Source organism: Myxocyprinus asiaticus, chromosome 7 (genome assembly GCF_019703515.2).
Source record: "Myxocyprinus asiaticus isolate MX2 ecotype Aquarium Trade chromosome 7, UBuf_Myxa_2, whole genome shotgun sequence".
Classification (NCBI taxonomy): Eukaryota; Metazoa; Chordata; class Actinopteri; order Cypriniformes; family Catostomidae; genus Myxocyprinus; species Myxocyprinus asiaticus.
In genome coordinates, this window is record NC_059350.1 from 5,523,378 (window position 1) to 5,541,097 (window position 17,720).

Here is a 17,720-nt window from a genome sequence, read left to right on the forward strand (position 1 = left end):
TGGCATTTTTATACAGTGCTGGGTAGTTATGGATTACATGTAATCTGGATGATGTAATCAGATTACAAAATCAAGTACTTGTAATTGGATTAAATTACATTTTAAAATACTCATAATTGGACTACGGTTACTTTTTTATAGATTACATATTAACAAGGCAATGGCATTAAATTAATAATTTATTGATCATTTTCATATCAAAATCATCATATTCTTACCCTGAAGCGCAATAGTCATTTACAAGCACCCCCATAATTCTGATTACCATAATGTGCTGAAAAATGTCTATATTATTTTTATTTTAAAGTATTTATACATCATAGTAGTATTTGTTGGAATGCCTTTATTTATGTTGATATAAATATCCATCTATCTATCTAAAACACCACTCAGAGTAATCAGAAAATCACACAAACTCAACAACAACAAAATATGGTAGTAAAAATTTGGAGGGGAAATGTGCTTATTTGTCACGAAAATAATGTCACAATGCCGGAATATGATCATTTTCTTTATGCACTACTAATAGGACATATTTTAGTCAAATTCATTCAACTACAGTATATTAGATCTTTATATTATTTAATATCTTTTTCTAGCTCGCAGCTTTGGATTTCCCTCCCAAAAAGATTTTTGGAAACAGAGATGAGAGAATGATTGCAGAACGACGGAATCAGTTGGAGGTAAATTCAACAAATCCAACGATGACCTGAATGAGGAAGTTACAGGAAACTACAGGATGTTGCTCATATAATGTGCTATTTCTTTGTCTTTTCCCAGCAATACCTGCGGAACTTCTTCCATGTGATGCTGTCATCATCTTCCTCTTCTCCTCTGAGAAAAGACGAGTGTGGATTACACCTCTCCAAACACGCTGTGTGTGACATCTCTCCGTTCTTTAAGAAGGGAGTCTTTGACTACAGCAGCCACGGAACAGGCTGACACATATACAAACTCCAATAAAACACACACACACTCATTTACATGAACTTTATGAAGCTTTCGAATATATGCACATAAATAAAAACAGTTTCACTTACAGAAGGGGCGAATCTCACTAAAACATGTCCATAAAATATAACTTTGAATTCGTTCTTGACAGGTTTCACACCAATGAACACACTCAGGAAAGATATAGTGATATGTATGTGGAGAACTTGGTGAAAGATGGATTAAAAAAGTAGATGTAAATAGTTTTGCAGTGCCTTGTAGGCAGTAAGCTTTAAAAGTTTCAATGAATGAGTAAAATGGACTTCATAACAGTAGGTGGTTGCCAAAACCTGCTCCTGACATCTTGTGTTTACATTGAGGACCATGGAGCCTGATATATATTATGGAAACCAACCATCAGACAGGAGGTCCTGTAGCTGCTACAGGCATGTTGTTCATGTTCATCTCTTTTAAGTAGCTGCGTATGATTAATCGCCACTTCTTTCCTCTGGATTCTAAGCCCTGACAAGGTTATTGGTCGATATTTTTTGTGCCGATATTTGCAAACTATTTCGATGTGCTGTAAATGCTTTAGTCGACCCATTAAACTTGCACTCTACTTAGCATACTCCTAGTTAAAGGAATTTTCTCCCAAAGAAAATCCCAAAAATGAAAATTCAAGCTATCGAATGGCTTCAGAAGACTTGGAATATGCACGCACAAGTCATTTGGACCACTTAATTTGTCTTTTATACTCTACCGAAGACAGTTAAAGGGCTTTTTCAGTAGGACATACTGTAGTAACTGGTAAATTTGTCCCTTGAGAATGATTCATCTAATGTTAAGCACTATAAAGCCATATGTATATGCACAATATATTGGAAAATGTATTGTACACTGTTGATCTGTACAGAAGAGCTTGTTTGCATTTAACACATCTGTTAGGAGAAAAGGGATTGTAGTGCTGTATTAGACATTTTTTATAAGATAAACATTTCAAGGGTGGTTTTTTTCTCTACACAAGAGTAAAATGTAAACATTTTTAGAAGACGTGCTATTTTCATTTCCTCTTTTATTTCTGAATCTGAATGTAAAGATTTGTGAGGAACAATGATTTGAATAACTGTACTTTTCAGTTTTGAGAAAATAACACAAAATAACTATTATTAAATTAATAGTTTATATTTGTCAGACATAAACTGATGCAAAATTTCAGTGGAATCATGTACATTTAAGTAAAGCAGATACTAAAAAGTCTGTGTGGGGTTGATTATGGTAAACTCATCTTGACATCCTATGACTAATGGTTGTGGTTTTCTAGTGGCCAGTCTGAAGTTTGCCTGTTTTTTACAAAATGTCAAATGAGACATTTGCAGAACATTTTCTTGCTGGTTTCGCCTGTAAATTAGTTAGGAAAATCAGTTTAAAAGTTCTGAAATACATACTATTCTTTTTAAATGGACTTCTTTCTATTTCAGCCATTTACAACAAAAAATATTAAAAGTAGCATGCTATAAAGAGAAATAGCACCCACTCAGATTTTGAGCCGTCTAGGTTTCGGAAGTATTTTTCCAATTTTTTTCTTAGGCTTTTCATAAAATCCTTAATTAAAGAGTTGTAAGCAATGAACCAAACCAACAAACTCCAAGGTGAATCACAACATCACAAACTTTGAATTGAAGCAAAAAGTATTTGAAAATCTGACAAAAAGACAAAGGTACAAGACTGGGTAATTACCATCTTTCACAAGGGTACGAACTACAATCCAGCTATAGATTTTAGGTTGCTGATTATGTTTAGAAACAATATATTTTAGGTTAAAGGTGCTGTAAGCGATTTTAGCTGTAGAATTTCCACAAGATGAGCCTTTGGAATCACTGTGCCACCTTTTTCCAAAATGCGCACTCCAAAGATGCCAAATGAGCTTTATTGACACTGATGAGCAGAAACGGTTGTCAAAAACAACAGTAGCAAAATAGCACTCTCAACTGACAACTGTTATGAACAACTTGGCATACAAATGACATTAAGAGTCAATAATTCGCTGCAACTACAATACAATGAGAACGCGCAAAATTATTGACAGGCAGAAAATGTCGTTGTCCGCGACCCGCGGACACATATTTGTTTGCTGTTTACAGAGTCTAGAGTTGTCACAGTGACCGGCGAGATATCTCAAGACACTTATTTCATTAATATCTGTCAGGGAGTAATACACGTTTTTTGCATACCTTTCCATGAAAAAAAATCGCTTGCAGCACCTTTAACTGCAAAATATTCCAATATACAGTATACAAATATATATGTAGTTTGAGGGTGTTGTGACTCGATTGCGTCATTCACAGTGTGTGATGGAACTGCACAGTCGTTGCTGGACTTGTTTAGTGTGCTTTGTTGGCCGCAGTTCTCTGATTGGTGGATCTTTATCTGCTGGACCATGGGTAGTATAGCTGTTCACCCAGGAATTCTGCTATTAAACATGATTTTTAAACAATGCAGTTGAGATAACACAGATGGATGGCTTCAACGGAAGCATATACCATCAATGAACAACCTCTGAGCTTACGGTAGGTCTGTTTTTAAAGTTTTATAAGTTATCATTGAAAATAAATTCATTTTTAATTCCGGAACCAGACTGTTGCTGTTTTGAATCATAAATGAATTTTATCAAGCTACAACGTTACTTTTCCCTGACAGTATTTCAGCACTCAAGTCATGCTTTCAGTATTTTCCATCGGCTGTTTATAATCAGAACTACCAAAGTTCGATTCGCAAATAACTCTTCAGAGTTGTCTGAATTAGGGTGTAATCGATGATCAATTATTTGTTTATTAATTATTAAATTAATCATTAAGCTTAACGATCATCGATTAATTAATTGCAGCACAAATGTGTTGAGTAATCACGCCAGAAGAATGTGAATGTTACATTTAAATAGCGCTTTTCTGACACTACTTACACAGTGAACAGGGGACTCTCCTCCACCACCAGTGTGCAGCATGCAATGCGACAGCAGCCATAGTGCACCAGTATGCTCACCACACACCAGCTATTGGTGGAGTGGAGATGGTAGAGTTATTGAGCCAATTTATGGATGGAGATTATTAGGAGGCCATGATTGAGCAGGGCTAATGGGGTTACACCCCTACTCTTTACGAGAAGTGCCCTGGGATTTTTAATGACCACAGAGAGTCAGGACCACAGTTTAATGTCTCTTCCGAAGGACGGTGCCTTTTTACAGTATAGTGTCCCCGTCACTATACTGGGGCATTAGGACCCATACAGACCACAGGGTGAGCACCCCCTGCTGGCCTCCCTAATACCTCTTCCATAGAGAAAAGATAGAGAAGACAGAGATAGAGAAAAGTAATCTTTAAAGTCCTCCGCTGCTAGAGGGTGCACTGTCGCTTTCACTCTGCATGCCACATCCCGTCAGCAACACAGAATAAAAAACACAGATGCACATCCTTTGTTTCTCTATAGATGAACATTATGCTTAATGCTTAAACCGTGATAGTGTGTAAAGTATTACATGAAAGCATTGTTGATCCGCTGGTCTCCCTATATCATCCACACCAACAATCACATCAGTTCTCGCTAGGAAAGCATGCAAGTACATTTACCTGAAATCTCACCATCACGAGTGTAGAAGTATGTAGCATATTTTACTTGACTTAATTTCAAAAATACCAATACTTGCATTTCTTAAGAGTATTTTTTTTAAACGATATTTAAACGGTAGGATACATGCACATACTTAATCATTCAGAGAGCTCATTCACACACTGAATCGTTTCTAACGGTTTCTCACTTCCTCAAACAGCAGCGGAATACTTTAAAACAAAGAGAGCAAAAAGAGCGCTGGATAAAGTGAAATGTATACGCAAATGCATATATTTTTCCAGCGATGAAGAAGCCTTCATTAAATTCAAAAATGTGTGTGCAGCTTGTGATCAACTCTGTACTGCAGGTAAAGAGTCAAGACATTTCCAACCAAAAGAGTATCAAAACAGTGGAATGTAAATACCATGGTAGAAGAATATGGTTTTCAATCCTTACTATACTTACATGTTGTGGGTTTGCTGTCAGAGTTTCAATAATAGATTTGACAAACGTCAGTACTCGAGGGGGCGATAAAGTCACCTTCATATACAGTATTTGTGTCATTAAACTGGATGTGTTGTTATTTAGGTAAGTTGCAGTTCTAAGGATTACAGTAAAGTCAGTATTGCCACCAAAACCAGTAGTGGTATTTAAAAAAAAATAAAAAAAATGGGGTGACTGTTATTTAATATATATAACTATTTAATTTATTTAATTTCAGCAATTTAATGTAACGCTTTTTTTTTTTCATTTATTTATTTCTCACACACATACATACAGTACATACTAAAACACCATTTATTTTGGTTGCATCTTGAATTTTTATTATTTTCTTTTGCGCCTTTTTTATTGCACCTTTTTTGTTGTTGTTTGCACAGCTGCTTCTGAGATAAAGCACGTATTTTTTTGTTGCACGCAGTCATTTTTTCTTTTGTACACAGTACACTTTTTGTAGCTCTGCTGTGAGGAATCCAGTTGATTTTCTTTCCAGTGCTGCTTCACAGCTTCAGTCGAGTCAGGGCCGAGAGTCCGATGACTGACCAGGTTATGGGGCTTCTCACAACTGATCCCACAGCGTTTCTTAGCCTGGATCCCCATGATGACGACTGCTGACTCGAGTCATCGACTTGCTGTGGAGCTTCTTCAACAGAAGCTGGCTGATCAATTCCACTGCCAGAGAGGGCAAGGGTCTGAGGTGCCCGGTGCAATGAAGCCAACCTCTGGATCTCCTGGGAATATGGTGGCTCGATGGTTATTTTCACTGTCTTCTGACAGTGGGCGGAGGTCTGTGCGGGTGTGGGCGTGGACTCCACTATCTCCTCGATAACTGGGAGGAGATGCTGAGGAGCAACCATGTGACTGTCAAACTCAGAGTCTTTAACAGTCTCAGGTTGTATCTCAGGCTCACTGGGGCCTGATTCTTCACCACAAACCTCAGTGGCAGAGTCAGCTGGTGGCATGTCAGAGCTGTCATCCTTTTTGACAATGATGTCGAGTGGTGTCATCTCCGATCTGTCCTGGATTGTGGCATCTTCAGGGAAGGAGAAGGCCACATATCCACAGACCTTGCTCAGTTCGGCCTCCATCCTCACTGAAGCACCAGCGACGGTACCATATGGAGAGAATGTGGAGTGGAGGTCCTCACTGCTCGTGCTGTACGGCGGATTTTGCACATACAGACTCACACCAGGGAGACTGATCATGTTGTCTTGTCTCTCTTCTCTCTCCAGTCTTTCAACCTGTGTTTCAGACTCTGTGGCTATAACAGTCTCAGGTTCTATTTCAGGCTGGTTAGGGCCTGAATCTTCTCCACAAACCTCAGTGGCAGAGTCAACTGGTGGCACGTCAGAGCTGTCATGCTTTTTGACAATGACGTCGAATGGTGTCATCTCCGATATGTCCTGGATTGTGGCATCTTCAGGGGAGGATAAGGCCACATATCCACAGCTCTTGCTCGGTTTGACCTCCATCGTCACTAATTCGCCTATGATGTTCCCATACGGAGAGATGATGGAGTGGAGCTCCTCACTGCTCACGCTGTATGGCAGATTCTGCTCCCCAGGAAGACTGATCTTGTTGTCTCGTCTCTCTCCTCTGTCCAGTCTCTCAGCCTGTGCATCAGACTCTGTGGCCATTACAGTCTCAGGTTGTATCTCAGGCTCATTGTGGCCAGATTCTTCACCACAAACCTCAGCAGCAGAGTCAACTGGTGGCACATCAGAACTGTCATCCTTTTTGATGATGATGTCGAATGGTGTCATCTCCAATCTGTCCTGGCTTGTGGCATCTTCAGGGGAGAAGAAGGCCACATATCCACAGCCCTTGCTTGGTTTGACCTCCATCGTCACTAATTCACCTGTTATGGTCCCATATGGAGAGAACATGGAGTGGAGCTCCTCACTGCTCGCACTGTATGGCAGATTCTGCTCGTACAGACTCACTCCAGGAAGACTGATCTTGTTTTCTTGTCTCTCTCCTCTCTCCAGTCTTTCGGTCTGTGTGTCAGACTCTATGGTCTCAGGTTGCATCTCAGGGTGGTTTGAACCGGATTTGCTAACACAAACCTCAGCGACAGAGTCAGTTGGTGGCACATCAGAGCTCTCCTCCTTTTCAGTGATGACATCGAGTGGGGTCATCTCCGATCTGTCCTGTATGTGACTTTGGGCAGTGTTTTCACCGCTTTGGGACAGAGTCACTCTCAACTTCCTTTTGCCCATAATGTGGCCATTCATCATCAGTGCCTTGGTGGCATCTTCAGGGGAGGAGAAGGCCACATAGCCACAGCCCTTGTTCTGTTTGCCCTCCATCATCACAAAAACGCCACTGACAGTGCCATATGGGGAGAACATGGAGTGGAGCTCCTCACTGCTCACGCTGTACGGCAGATTCTGCACATACAAACTCACCCCAGGGAGGCTGATCTTGTTGTCTCGTCTCTCTCCTCTCACTCGTCTCTTGGCCTGTGGTTGGCACCACACGATTCTCATGCGCTTGCCCAAAAGTCGCCCAAACTTCAGAGCGGCCATTGCTCGAGCAGCGTCAGCATGGTGTTCAAAGTTGACATAGCCATACCCCTGAGGATGGTTGGTCTCCTGGTGTCTGCACACCCGCACAGAGCTGATTGGACCGAATGGACTGAAGGTCTTGATCAGCAGTTCTTCAGTCACTTTGGCGTGTAGTCCCCCCACTGACAAAGATCCTGGCTGGCTGCTGGTTCTCCCTCCAGAAACCTGTTTGCATAAAGTGGCCATTGTTCCACTGTATACAAGCAGAGATTATTTAAAAATGTTGTATCAAAAGCTATACATGCAACTGAAGAGTACAAATCAATCAAATGATGAGAAACTGAAGGTTTCAGCACCTTTTATAGGCTGCATTCCACAGACTCAGGGGTCATTATGACATCACAATAAAGAGTTCCATTCCTTCATATGTTCAGTTAGAGCTATTCACCATTTAAAAAAAAAAAAAAACAACTTTACGTTTTGATAACTTGCCTATTAAAAGGAATTTAAACACTTAAAAATATTTTAGGTAAATTAATATTGATCAGGTTTGCATAATAGTGCATCACCAAACACAATTAAATAAAAAAATATAAACATAAATGATCACTAAAAATAAACCAGGCCCTAATTAATATAATACATTAATAAATATAAAACTTAGTTATAAAAAATAATAATTAATATTTAAAATAATAACAAATTAAAGAATCATCTTTTTAAAAAAAGATGTTGGTTAAAAAAGTTTGTTGGAAGTAAAAAAAAAAAAAAAAATCCAACTTTGTTTTATTTATTTATTTTATTTTTATTTTTTTAAAACATAGTGGGAAACAACAACATAGTTTTTCCTATATAAAAATACTTTTTTCAAATATTAAATAATTCCTTTATTTTAAAAGTTATGTATTAATATGTAATCATTTAAAAATGTGGCCTTCATTTAGCAAGTCAATAAAGTGATATTTAAGTAGCATGAAGTATAAAATTAAATAAATTAAAGGGAGTGAGAGATTTTCTCTTTTTCTTATTAATATTAATGACATAACAACAGGTATCATCAGGCTTACTAAGATTTCAACTAACGATCCTTATGCACTGGGGAGGAAGTTCTGAATTCTGAAGCTTAAAATATGTTTTTATGGTAAATTTTACTTTTATTTCAAAAGATCAAAGAAAATGTAATTTCTCATGTGATTACCCCTTTAAGGCCTATTTACACTGAAAACCAATATTTACCACTAACAACACTTTAAATTCAAACAATGCATTCATAAATACACAAAATTCAGGCAAGAACTGTACATTTTTGTGCATTTTTGTTGTGATACTTTCATTTTTTTATTTCTGAAATAATTTGGATAATTATTTATTGTTGATTATCTGTCTACATTTCTGTTTTAATAAAATGACAAAATCTGTTTAGCACTGTATTAAAGTCATAGTTTATTTATATTTGTGTACATATGTTGATGCAACATTTCGGTATAATCATGTACATTTGAGTAAAGCAGACTATAAAGAGTCCATGATGGGTTGATTTGAGGTACAAATGCATCTTTTTTTATCCTATGAATTATCATTGGTTTTTCTGGTGGTCAGTCTGAAGTTTGTCTATTTTTGACAAATCAGCAAACGAGGAATTTGCTGAACCTCTTCTTGCTGGTTTTGCCTATAAATTCAACACATAGTAATAGTAAGTCCACGGTTGGAGGAATGTGATTGGTCAGACTGGAATGAAATGCATCAGACCTGAGACTCATGAGGCTTCCAGCCAATCATGTAGAGAATCTGAAATGTGGCTGGAACTGGTCCATCTTCACAGCTGTACATCTCTACAAAAAGCAATGTTATATAGAATTATACAATTAGTCTCAGGGCAGGTAAACATAACACACTTAATTGTTCATTTCTATTGGGTAACAAGGTACAGTAGAAGAGGCCATGCTATATGCTGAATACAATTAAGGCTAAAGGACTATATTCATATAACGGACTGGGAACTACATAATAGATTAAATATCAAGCATACAATTTAGTCTCGAACTCGTCCTACAGCTTTCATCAAATCTTCACCAAAAGATGATTTGAGAAGAATTGCATTACAGCTCATTAAGATTAAGTTAAACTCTGTATGTTGTGCAGTTTGCAGACTCACCTTTATAAATACCAGCTGCCGCCAGTATGGTATCTCTGTGCAAGAGTGACTTTCTGTCTCATACCTGAAGTACACGCAGAGAACACGTAATGATTGTAAATGTGTTTTCCTTCCCTTTATTACATGCTGAGACACTACATTTGTAAGATACTTAATTTACCTCGCAAAATCACTCATGACTTCTAGAATACCAGGATAATGGACCTGGACTTCATCAATGTCCTGGATAAGATAGAATTTCAACAAATCAATAATGAGCCCTACTTCAATCACACACAATCCAACTATAAATCAAATTGTAATCTAAAAGCTTAGGTTGGTATCCCATTAAATCCTATTTACTTTTTGTTGGGCCTCATGTATTTAGATAGAAGACAAAGGCAGGCCTAACACAGACATAAAACCTAACTCAGCCCCCACACATTGCAGGACATAAATTATACTGATAAAAATCGCGCCAAAATCAAACAAAGGGAGTCCAAAATGGACTACAAATCCCATGAAGCCTTGCTCACTAAAGGATCGAACTCTCAACTCCTGTTGGATGAGGCACACAACAGAACGTCCCTCAACCATGACATCATCAGGAGTAGAAATACCTCTGAAATGCTTCCGGGATTTACTTCCAGCAACTTTGCTCGCCGTGTGTAGACGCAGCTCATCGCTGCTCTCAGGTGCAGCCTCGTGGCACAAGGAAGTAACGTCTGACTTGAAACTGTGGCCATACAATCTCCATCTCGCTGGACGAGTTGAGATTACTCTGTGTTCAACCGAACACTCTAACGGATCCGAAGGAGACCGCCGAGCAATCCACATCTTCATCCGTTTGCCTGCAGAAGTGAAGAGATGAAAGATTTCTCTTCCATCTTCAATCAAGTCGACATTTCTGAGTTCTCCGCCAGCCCGCCGAGAATCAGCAGCCGTACGCCCGACGACAGAGCGAGAAAACGGCCTCCCGTCATCACCCGAGCCTCGAGGAACCGAGTCTGAGTTAAAGGACGGATGAACACACATTCTGCATCCTCATGAGATTCAAGTAAGAGGTTTACGTCTGGGCAGAGATAAAATATTATAGTGTGTTATTCTTGTGAACCAAGGTATTGCTTGTATAGATTACGGACCACCATGTCCGCTCATTATTAATACTCAGGGTATTAATTATCACGAATTTGATTTGCTGTATTGTGGTCCAACCACATTGGACTGTTGTGCATTTCCGCCATCGCGGGTGAGACCGGCAAACTGAGTTTATCCATTAAAGAATCAAAGAATGCGGGACGGTTTACGAGCCGTCCACCACGTCTCTGAGTGATAAACTAACACTTTGGGGCCGTCACTTAATTCTCTCTCTCTCTCTCATACTAACCACACACACACACATACACACGCGACCCCTCACAAACATTCTGGCACACATTTTTGGCTAGTAGATAGCTTCGTGATAAAGCTCAGCTTTGTCCCTAAGCTACTACTGACTGGTTTCTCTCCGCCCACATTCGCGGCCATATTCCCTGGCCGGAAGTCTCGCGTGACATACTCTCCACGAGAGTCACATCCGCCATTTTGTGCACGTCCCTCCTTACACACACACACACACTCTCACACACACACACCTTATGTGTTATAGGATTATTTTAGTTTCCATATCTAATCATATCACTGTTTAGTTTGTAGTTGTAAGTCAGAAGTTTATTGACTGCATTGTATTAATTATTAATTGATATTACTGCATAAATAAACTTTGTTTATATTACTAAGAGAAGTGTTTTGGTTTGTTTTGGTTTTGCATACGCCTGTGTCATGCTGACGGGATGTCAGTGCTCGGATTCAAGCCTTCATTCATTGTTTTTTTCCCCAAAAATCGATATTCTTCGTATGTCGATTTTCCTAAGAAAACAATCTAATATTGAGACTGTTATACTATCTGGTTATTAGTCCCTGATTCCAGGGTGGTGCCACGTCAATGTTAATCCTTATTAATATTCTATTGATTTTTGATAATTGATCATTATCTTTGATGATTGTTGAATTTGAATGATCAATAAGCTAGTGTTAATTTTAATTAATGTTTCATCGATGTTAATGATTAGTGATTATCTTTGATAATTGTTGATTTAAAGGATTAGAAAAAGCTAACATTGATTAAAATCAATGTTCTATTGATTTTAATCATTAATAATTGTCTTTGATAATTATTAATTATTGCTAATAACCAAACTTGCTCCTAAACGTAGCACACTACATTTACTGGAGCCCCATATGAGGTTTTAATGAGTTATATTCAATTAATTATTAATTAATTAATATTAATTAATATCTAAAGAAATAATTATTAATTATTTCTGATAGTAACACTGATCTAAACAACCAGTAAAGCCCTACATTTTCATTCCATAGAGAAATAGATTTTTTGCAATCTCAACAGACCTACCATGAGCTCTGAGATTAAGCAATGATATATGCTGTAGGAGCCACAAGTCTGTGTGATTTCAAGTTCATTTCCAAAAAGTGTTTGATTGCTCAATTCCCAGCAAAGGACTACACTACCCATAAACCTGAAGGGATATCCACCAATCAAAGAAGTCAAAACATTTAAACTGTGATAGACATATTTATGCTGCTATCAGTGGGCAGGATATCTTTACTAGGCTGGGTAAAAGTACTGATTTTCCAATTATTCATGATCTTCATTGGAACGATCCCAATATAGTTTCTTAAAATCACAAGATTGATCTTCTACTTTAAAGTGTATTACAGTTTTGGTTGTGTTGATTATTATATCAGCTAAATATATTGCAATGGAACTGCATAGTTCGGTCTATGTTGAAAATCGTCTTAAATCTGCGATCGTGCCTAGATTTAGGGTCGATCTTTCTTGCAGCATGCAGGGAATCACACATACACTGCTACTCTAATGAATGAGTGCTTGCTCAGCCCTCAGTGTGGCCTTTGGAGGGTGAGTTGTTGGCAATTCTAAGCATTCATGAATTGAAACTTTCAGACATGATGTAATTCAGATGAATATGACGGTTTGTTTTAAAAAATGTGTAAGAATTACACGTGTATGGATATTAAGTTGCCCATTTTGTAGAGTCTATACGGTAGTTATTCTGACGCTGCACAGTGAGTTGGAAGAGGATAAAGAGGCTGCAAACGGGTATAAAATATTTTAGCTTCACTCTCTTCAACATGAGGTGCTCTCAATAGACAAAGTTGGCAGCACCATTCATACATTTTTTAAATATGGTACAACAGCAACCATCTTGGGGTGTGGAAGAAAGCAAAACTTCACCAAGGGAAATGTTGACTTGAATATTCAAGAAGTAATTAGGAAAGACCTGTGGAGTCCTGGAAGAAGGTTTTATAGATGTATGACACTAAACTGAAAATGAGTTTTAGACCCATGGGTCAGCAGTATGTCTGGAGTGACATGACAAGGTGATGACAAGAACGACACCATCCCCACAGTCAAGCATGGAGGTGGGTCAGTCCTGTTATGGGGGTGTTTTGCGGCTGCAGGAAACGGCTATCCTGACTATGTGACTGACACCATGGATTCTTTCAGGTATCAGGCCATTTTGGCATGAAAAATGTGATGCCTTCAGTGTGTAAATTGAAGCTCGGTGATCACTGGACTTTCCAGCAAGACAATAACACCACGGATACATCCAAGTTGTCCAAAATCTGGTTCAGGGATAGGTCGTGGAATGTCCTTAAATGGCCCTTTCAGTCCACCATTAAAATCCCATTGCAAACCTTTGTTGGGATTTCAAGGAAGCAGTGGCAGCACAGAAACCAAAGAATGTCAATGAGCTGGAAGCTTTTGCTCATGAGAAATGTGTAAAAATTCTAATAGAGAGGTGTCCGAAGCCTGAGAACACTTACCTGAAACATTTATTTGCTGTTATTAAGGATAAAGGATGCTCCACAAATGATTGACTTTGGGGGTTGAATATTTTTGACATGACATTTGTGGAGAGAATTAGTTATTTTTTATTTAAAAATTTGGGTAAACTGTATTCTTTGTTCTCACTCAAATGTGTATTAAAAACTTACTTTGACTGTTTACTGAGGTTTTAGTTGATGTGTTTTAATTCATATCAAAGTGTGTTACTAATTAATTATAAATGAACCATTGATTTTTCATATTCCAGTTTTAATTTGGTCAATAATTGACCGATAAATATCGGCAGCCGATACATCAGTGCGTCCCTTGATTCTGGTCATACCGCCCACCTCTAAGTAGACCACAACTAAAAATGTCAAACCAAACCTCCTTTAATTCTAGATCTCTCTAAAAATTGCACTCGATTCTACAGTGTCAAAGCAGAAAAGAGCCGTCGTCCACTCACCACAGTGAGCATGGTGAAGCCGGCCTGGCCCAGCAGGTTCCCCAGGTCAGTGACAGCTGTGTAGGGTGAGATATGAGGGGCAAATCCTCCCTCCCTTTCCAGCTCAGCTAACTGAAGAGAACACCGCAACTCATAGAGCATCTCACCGCCGACCATTGCTCCAGTAAACACACCATCTGGCTTCAACACCTGGTGGTTCTGAACGACAAAGAGAGAATGATTTTTGGCTGATGTTGAGCACAGTCAGAGTATCAGGCATTTGCACTGTTCCTTTAAAACTAATCAGCAGTTACTCTTCATCATACCTGTCTCAAAGCTCCAGGAAGGTTGTTGATCCAGTGCAGACTGAGGACACAAAGACTGGTTTATAAATTACAACACATCATGAAGAAGGGCAATACTAGAAGTCAGCAATATAAACAAAATATTTTATAACAGTATGAGTAAATTTATATCATGGTAACTGAATATAGTATATCACAAAATACAATCTGTATTTCTGCTGGAAATTCACCAAATTATAATTGTGACGCAGAGGAGGGCGGGGCCGGGCCGTGATTATGCACACCCGGCCCCCAATCGGGCTAATCAGCTGAGGAGAGGGATAAGTGCAGCGGGATGCGTCAGTTCAAGAGAGAGAGAGCCACACGCAGCTGCTGTGTGTGCATTTGTGTTGTGTGTCTTTTTGTTTCATTAAATATTATATATAATATAATATTATATAATAATATTTTGACCGTTCAGCTGGTTCCCGCCACCTCCTTTCCCATTTTAACCTTGTTACATTGGTGCCGAAGCCCGGGAAGGAGGAGGGATGTGCCACTGTGGAGTCCTCACCACTGCTATCTGCCCAAAGGAGCAGCCACGGCCATCCACCGAGGGACGGAGTCGCTGCTGGCTACCTGGACGCAGAGGAATGGCCACTGTCCGCGAGGGGAGGAGGGGCTCCCTACCGGCTGCCAAAACGTGGAGGGGCATTCCATCCACCAGGGGTCAGAGAACTTGCTCCAGTTTGCCCGGGGAGGAGCGGCTGTCGTCCTGCCACTCGGTGGAGGAGTGATCGAGGACCAGGCGACGGCATGTCTGGGAACCGGTGGGCAAGGTTTTTTTTTTTTTTTTTTGTCCCCCTCCCCAGCTCTAGAGAGGCGGGGAAAAGCCTGCCGGTAGGTGGAGCCAGTATATTCCCAGTTCTGTACAAGTTAAGCTGAATCAACAGCATTTGTGTCTGTAAATATTAATGTATATTACCACAATTTCGAGTCCCTCCTTTTCTTTAAAAAAAAAGCAAATATTGAGGTTACATTGAGGCACTTACAATGGAAGTGAATGGGACCAATTTTTGGAGGGTTTAAAAGCACAAATGGAAAGCTTATAATTTATACATTATTAAACTATTATTTGTCAAGTTTTAAAATTGATTTGTACTGTTGGTTTTTGCAGTTAATGTCTTTATGCTTGCAATCAAACCTGACCATGGTGTTACAAAGAGAAGACACAGAATAAGCATTTTAACATCAAGAAACAGAAATAAACAGCAAAACTCTGAAAATTCAATTAGAGTATAAAACAGAAGAATCAGAGTAAACATTTTGTAATTTTAAACTTCATATAGTAAAAATGTATTTAGCAAACGTGTGTGTGTGGGGGTGGGGGTTATGGTTTATGGTGTTATGTCATTATGGCAATGAAGTTGTAAAATTGGCTTTAACTTTACACAGAAAATGTTAGTAAGCAAGTTTATCACACTAAAATCTTTTTAACATGAATATTTTTTACGTCTTGTGTGTATACTTTCGAAACAATGAGTATTTATTTAATATTTTTTATCCCCTTTTCTCCCAATTTGGAATGCCCAATTCCCACTACTTAGTAGGTTCTCGTGGTGGCGTGGTTACTCACCTCAATCCGGGAGGTGGAGGACAAGTCTCAGTTGCCTCCATTTCTGAGACAGTAAATCCACACATCTTAACACGTGGCTCACTCTGCATGACACCGCGGAGACTCACAGCATGTGGAGGCTCATGCTACTCATGCACAAATTACCACGTGCCCTACTGAGAGCGAGAACCACTAATCGCGACCACGAGGAAGTTACCCCATGTGACTCTACCCTCCCTAGCAACCAGGCCAATTTGGTTGCTTAGGAGACCTGGCTGGAGTCACTCAGCACGCCCTGGATTCGAACTCGCGAATAGGCCCCGAAACAGTGAGTATTTTAACGTTTACATATTGGCCCCGTTGACATCACTGGAATAAGGCAAAATGTATTTTTGTATAAATGCTGTCGATAGAGCTTAAAATTTATATTCCTTTAATGCAACAAGCTGCAATGTTTCAAGTGTAAACAACTAAATGTTGCTTTGTGTTGTTCCTAACAATACACCTTAATAAAGTCTTCCTCATCGTGATTTTTTGGGGGACACGCCCGCTTAGTATTTTCACATTACTTCATGTGCCGTCATTGTTCTCACATGTAAATAACATAAAGTAGTCCTGCCCACTGATAACCCCACAAACATACCACAGTATAAACAGTATAGAAAAAATCTCTATCGCTTGACACACTTCTAGCGTCACATGGTATATAACATCATACCACCCAGCCATAAGTGGTACAATACCTCAAGCTGCTGAGCACCAGGTCAAATGTGTTTTCTTTAAAGGGCAGTAACTCCTCATCTGCCAAAACACAGTGAGCAGGAATGTCACACTCCCATGTCTTCCTCTGAAGAAAAGGAGGTAAGTAGTAAGAGAGGAAAAACGTGGAGGATTAACGAAAATCTTCTAAAGAAAAAAATGAAGTTTGCAAAAAGGTATCTAGTTTTAAACATTGACGGTTTAAGAAAAAAGATAAGCACATTCTTAATAAGTGTTTTCTTAAATAAGAAAAAAAGAGTAGTAAATAATGCTGGAATTGGGGGGAGGCTTGAACTGTTCCTTTAAGATTACAAACAGACCACTATTTACAGTGTTATAAAATAGCTGAACAGTGACCTTGAGACATTATATACTCTGTCTGCCACTCTGCTCCCCACCTGCAAAGACATAAAAAGCAGAACTTTATACACAGTTCATTTCCGACAAAGACATTATTTAGAAAGTACAGTAATATCTCACCTCGTCTCGAAAGTAATCGTATTTGTCATTGTCTTGTAATCATGATGCCCATTCTTTCTGTTTGCGCTTCATGCTCCTGTCAAACACGTTCATAGCGCCTCCCTGTCTGGACAGAGACTGCAGATATCGGACGCTTTTCAGACACACACATATGCTGAACATGTTATTCATAATTTATACATAATTTCTGCAAGTATACAGGACACTTCCAAACACATTTCATCGGGGTGTCTCCAAAAACAATGCACGTTTTTGCATCATACAACGAAGAGATGTGAGAATGGATTGCATCTGGAGACCAGAACATGGACTGAAATCTGTTTCATCTTTTTCTTGTTGGTTAATGGCCAATAACTCCTTAGGAGCATCGTCAAAGCATTTGGTATCATTGTACTGTAAACAAATAGCATATTGTAAAACAACTTACATAAATTAGGAAAAGATTTAGAGCGCATATACACAGGGATAGAGCTGTTCGGTACATGAAAGGGTAATTCGCTAAAGGATTTTCCTATGGGTTTTTATAATGGCAGTTTTGGATTTATGAGTGAAATAAGG

The 17,720-nt window shown here is 39.0% G+C and overlaps 1 protein-coding gene and 1 pseudogene across 5 annotated transcripts in view; one reads left to right on the forward strand and one right to left on the reverse strand.

The window, feature by feature from the left end:
• LOC127444045 (kinesin-like protein KIF16B) overlaps nt 1-2,280 on the forward strand; it is a 47,230-nt gene extending 44,950 nt beyond the window's left edge. For all 5 annotated transcript variants that reach the window (XM_051703190.1, XM_051703193.1, XM_051703194.1 and 2 more), the window contains 2 exons: nt 600-683; nt 781-2,280. In XM_051703190.1, the coding sequence (XP_051559150.1) occupies nt 600-683; nt 781-942 (246 nt within the window). In that variant the 3' untranslated portion in view covers nt 943-2,280. The remainder of the gene's footprint in view (nt 1-599; nt 684-780) is intronic.
• Nucleotides 2,281-9,088: 6,808 nt separating this feature from the next.
• On the reverse strand, nt 9,089-17,255 carry LOC127444280 (arginine-hydroxylase NDUFAF5, mitochondrial-like; annotated as a pseudogene).
• Between the last annotated feature and the right edge of the window lie 465 nt (nt 17,256-17,720).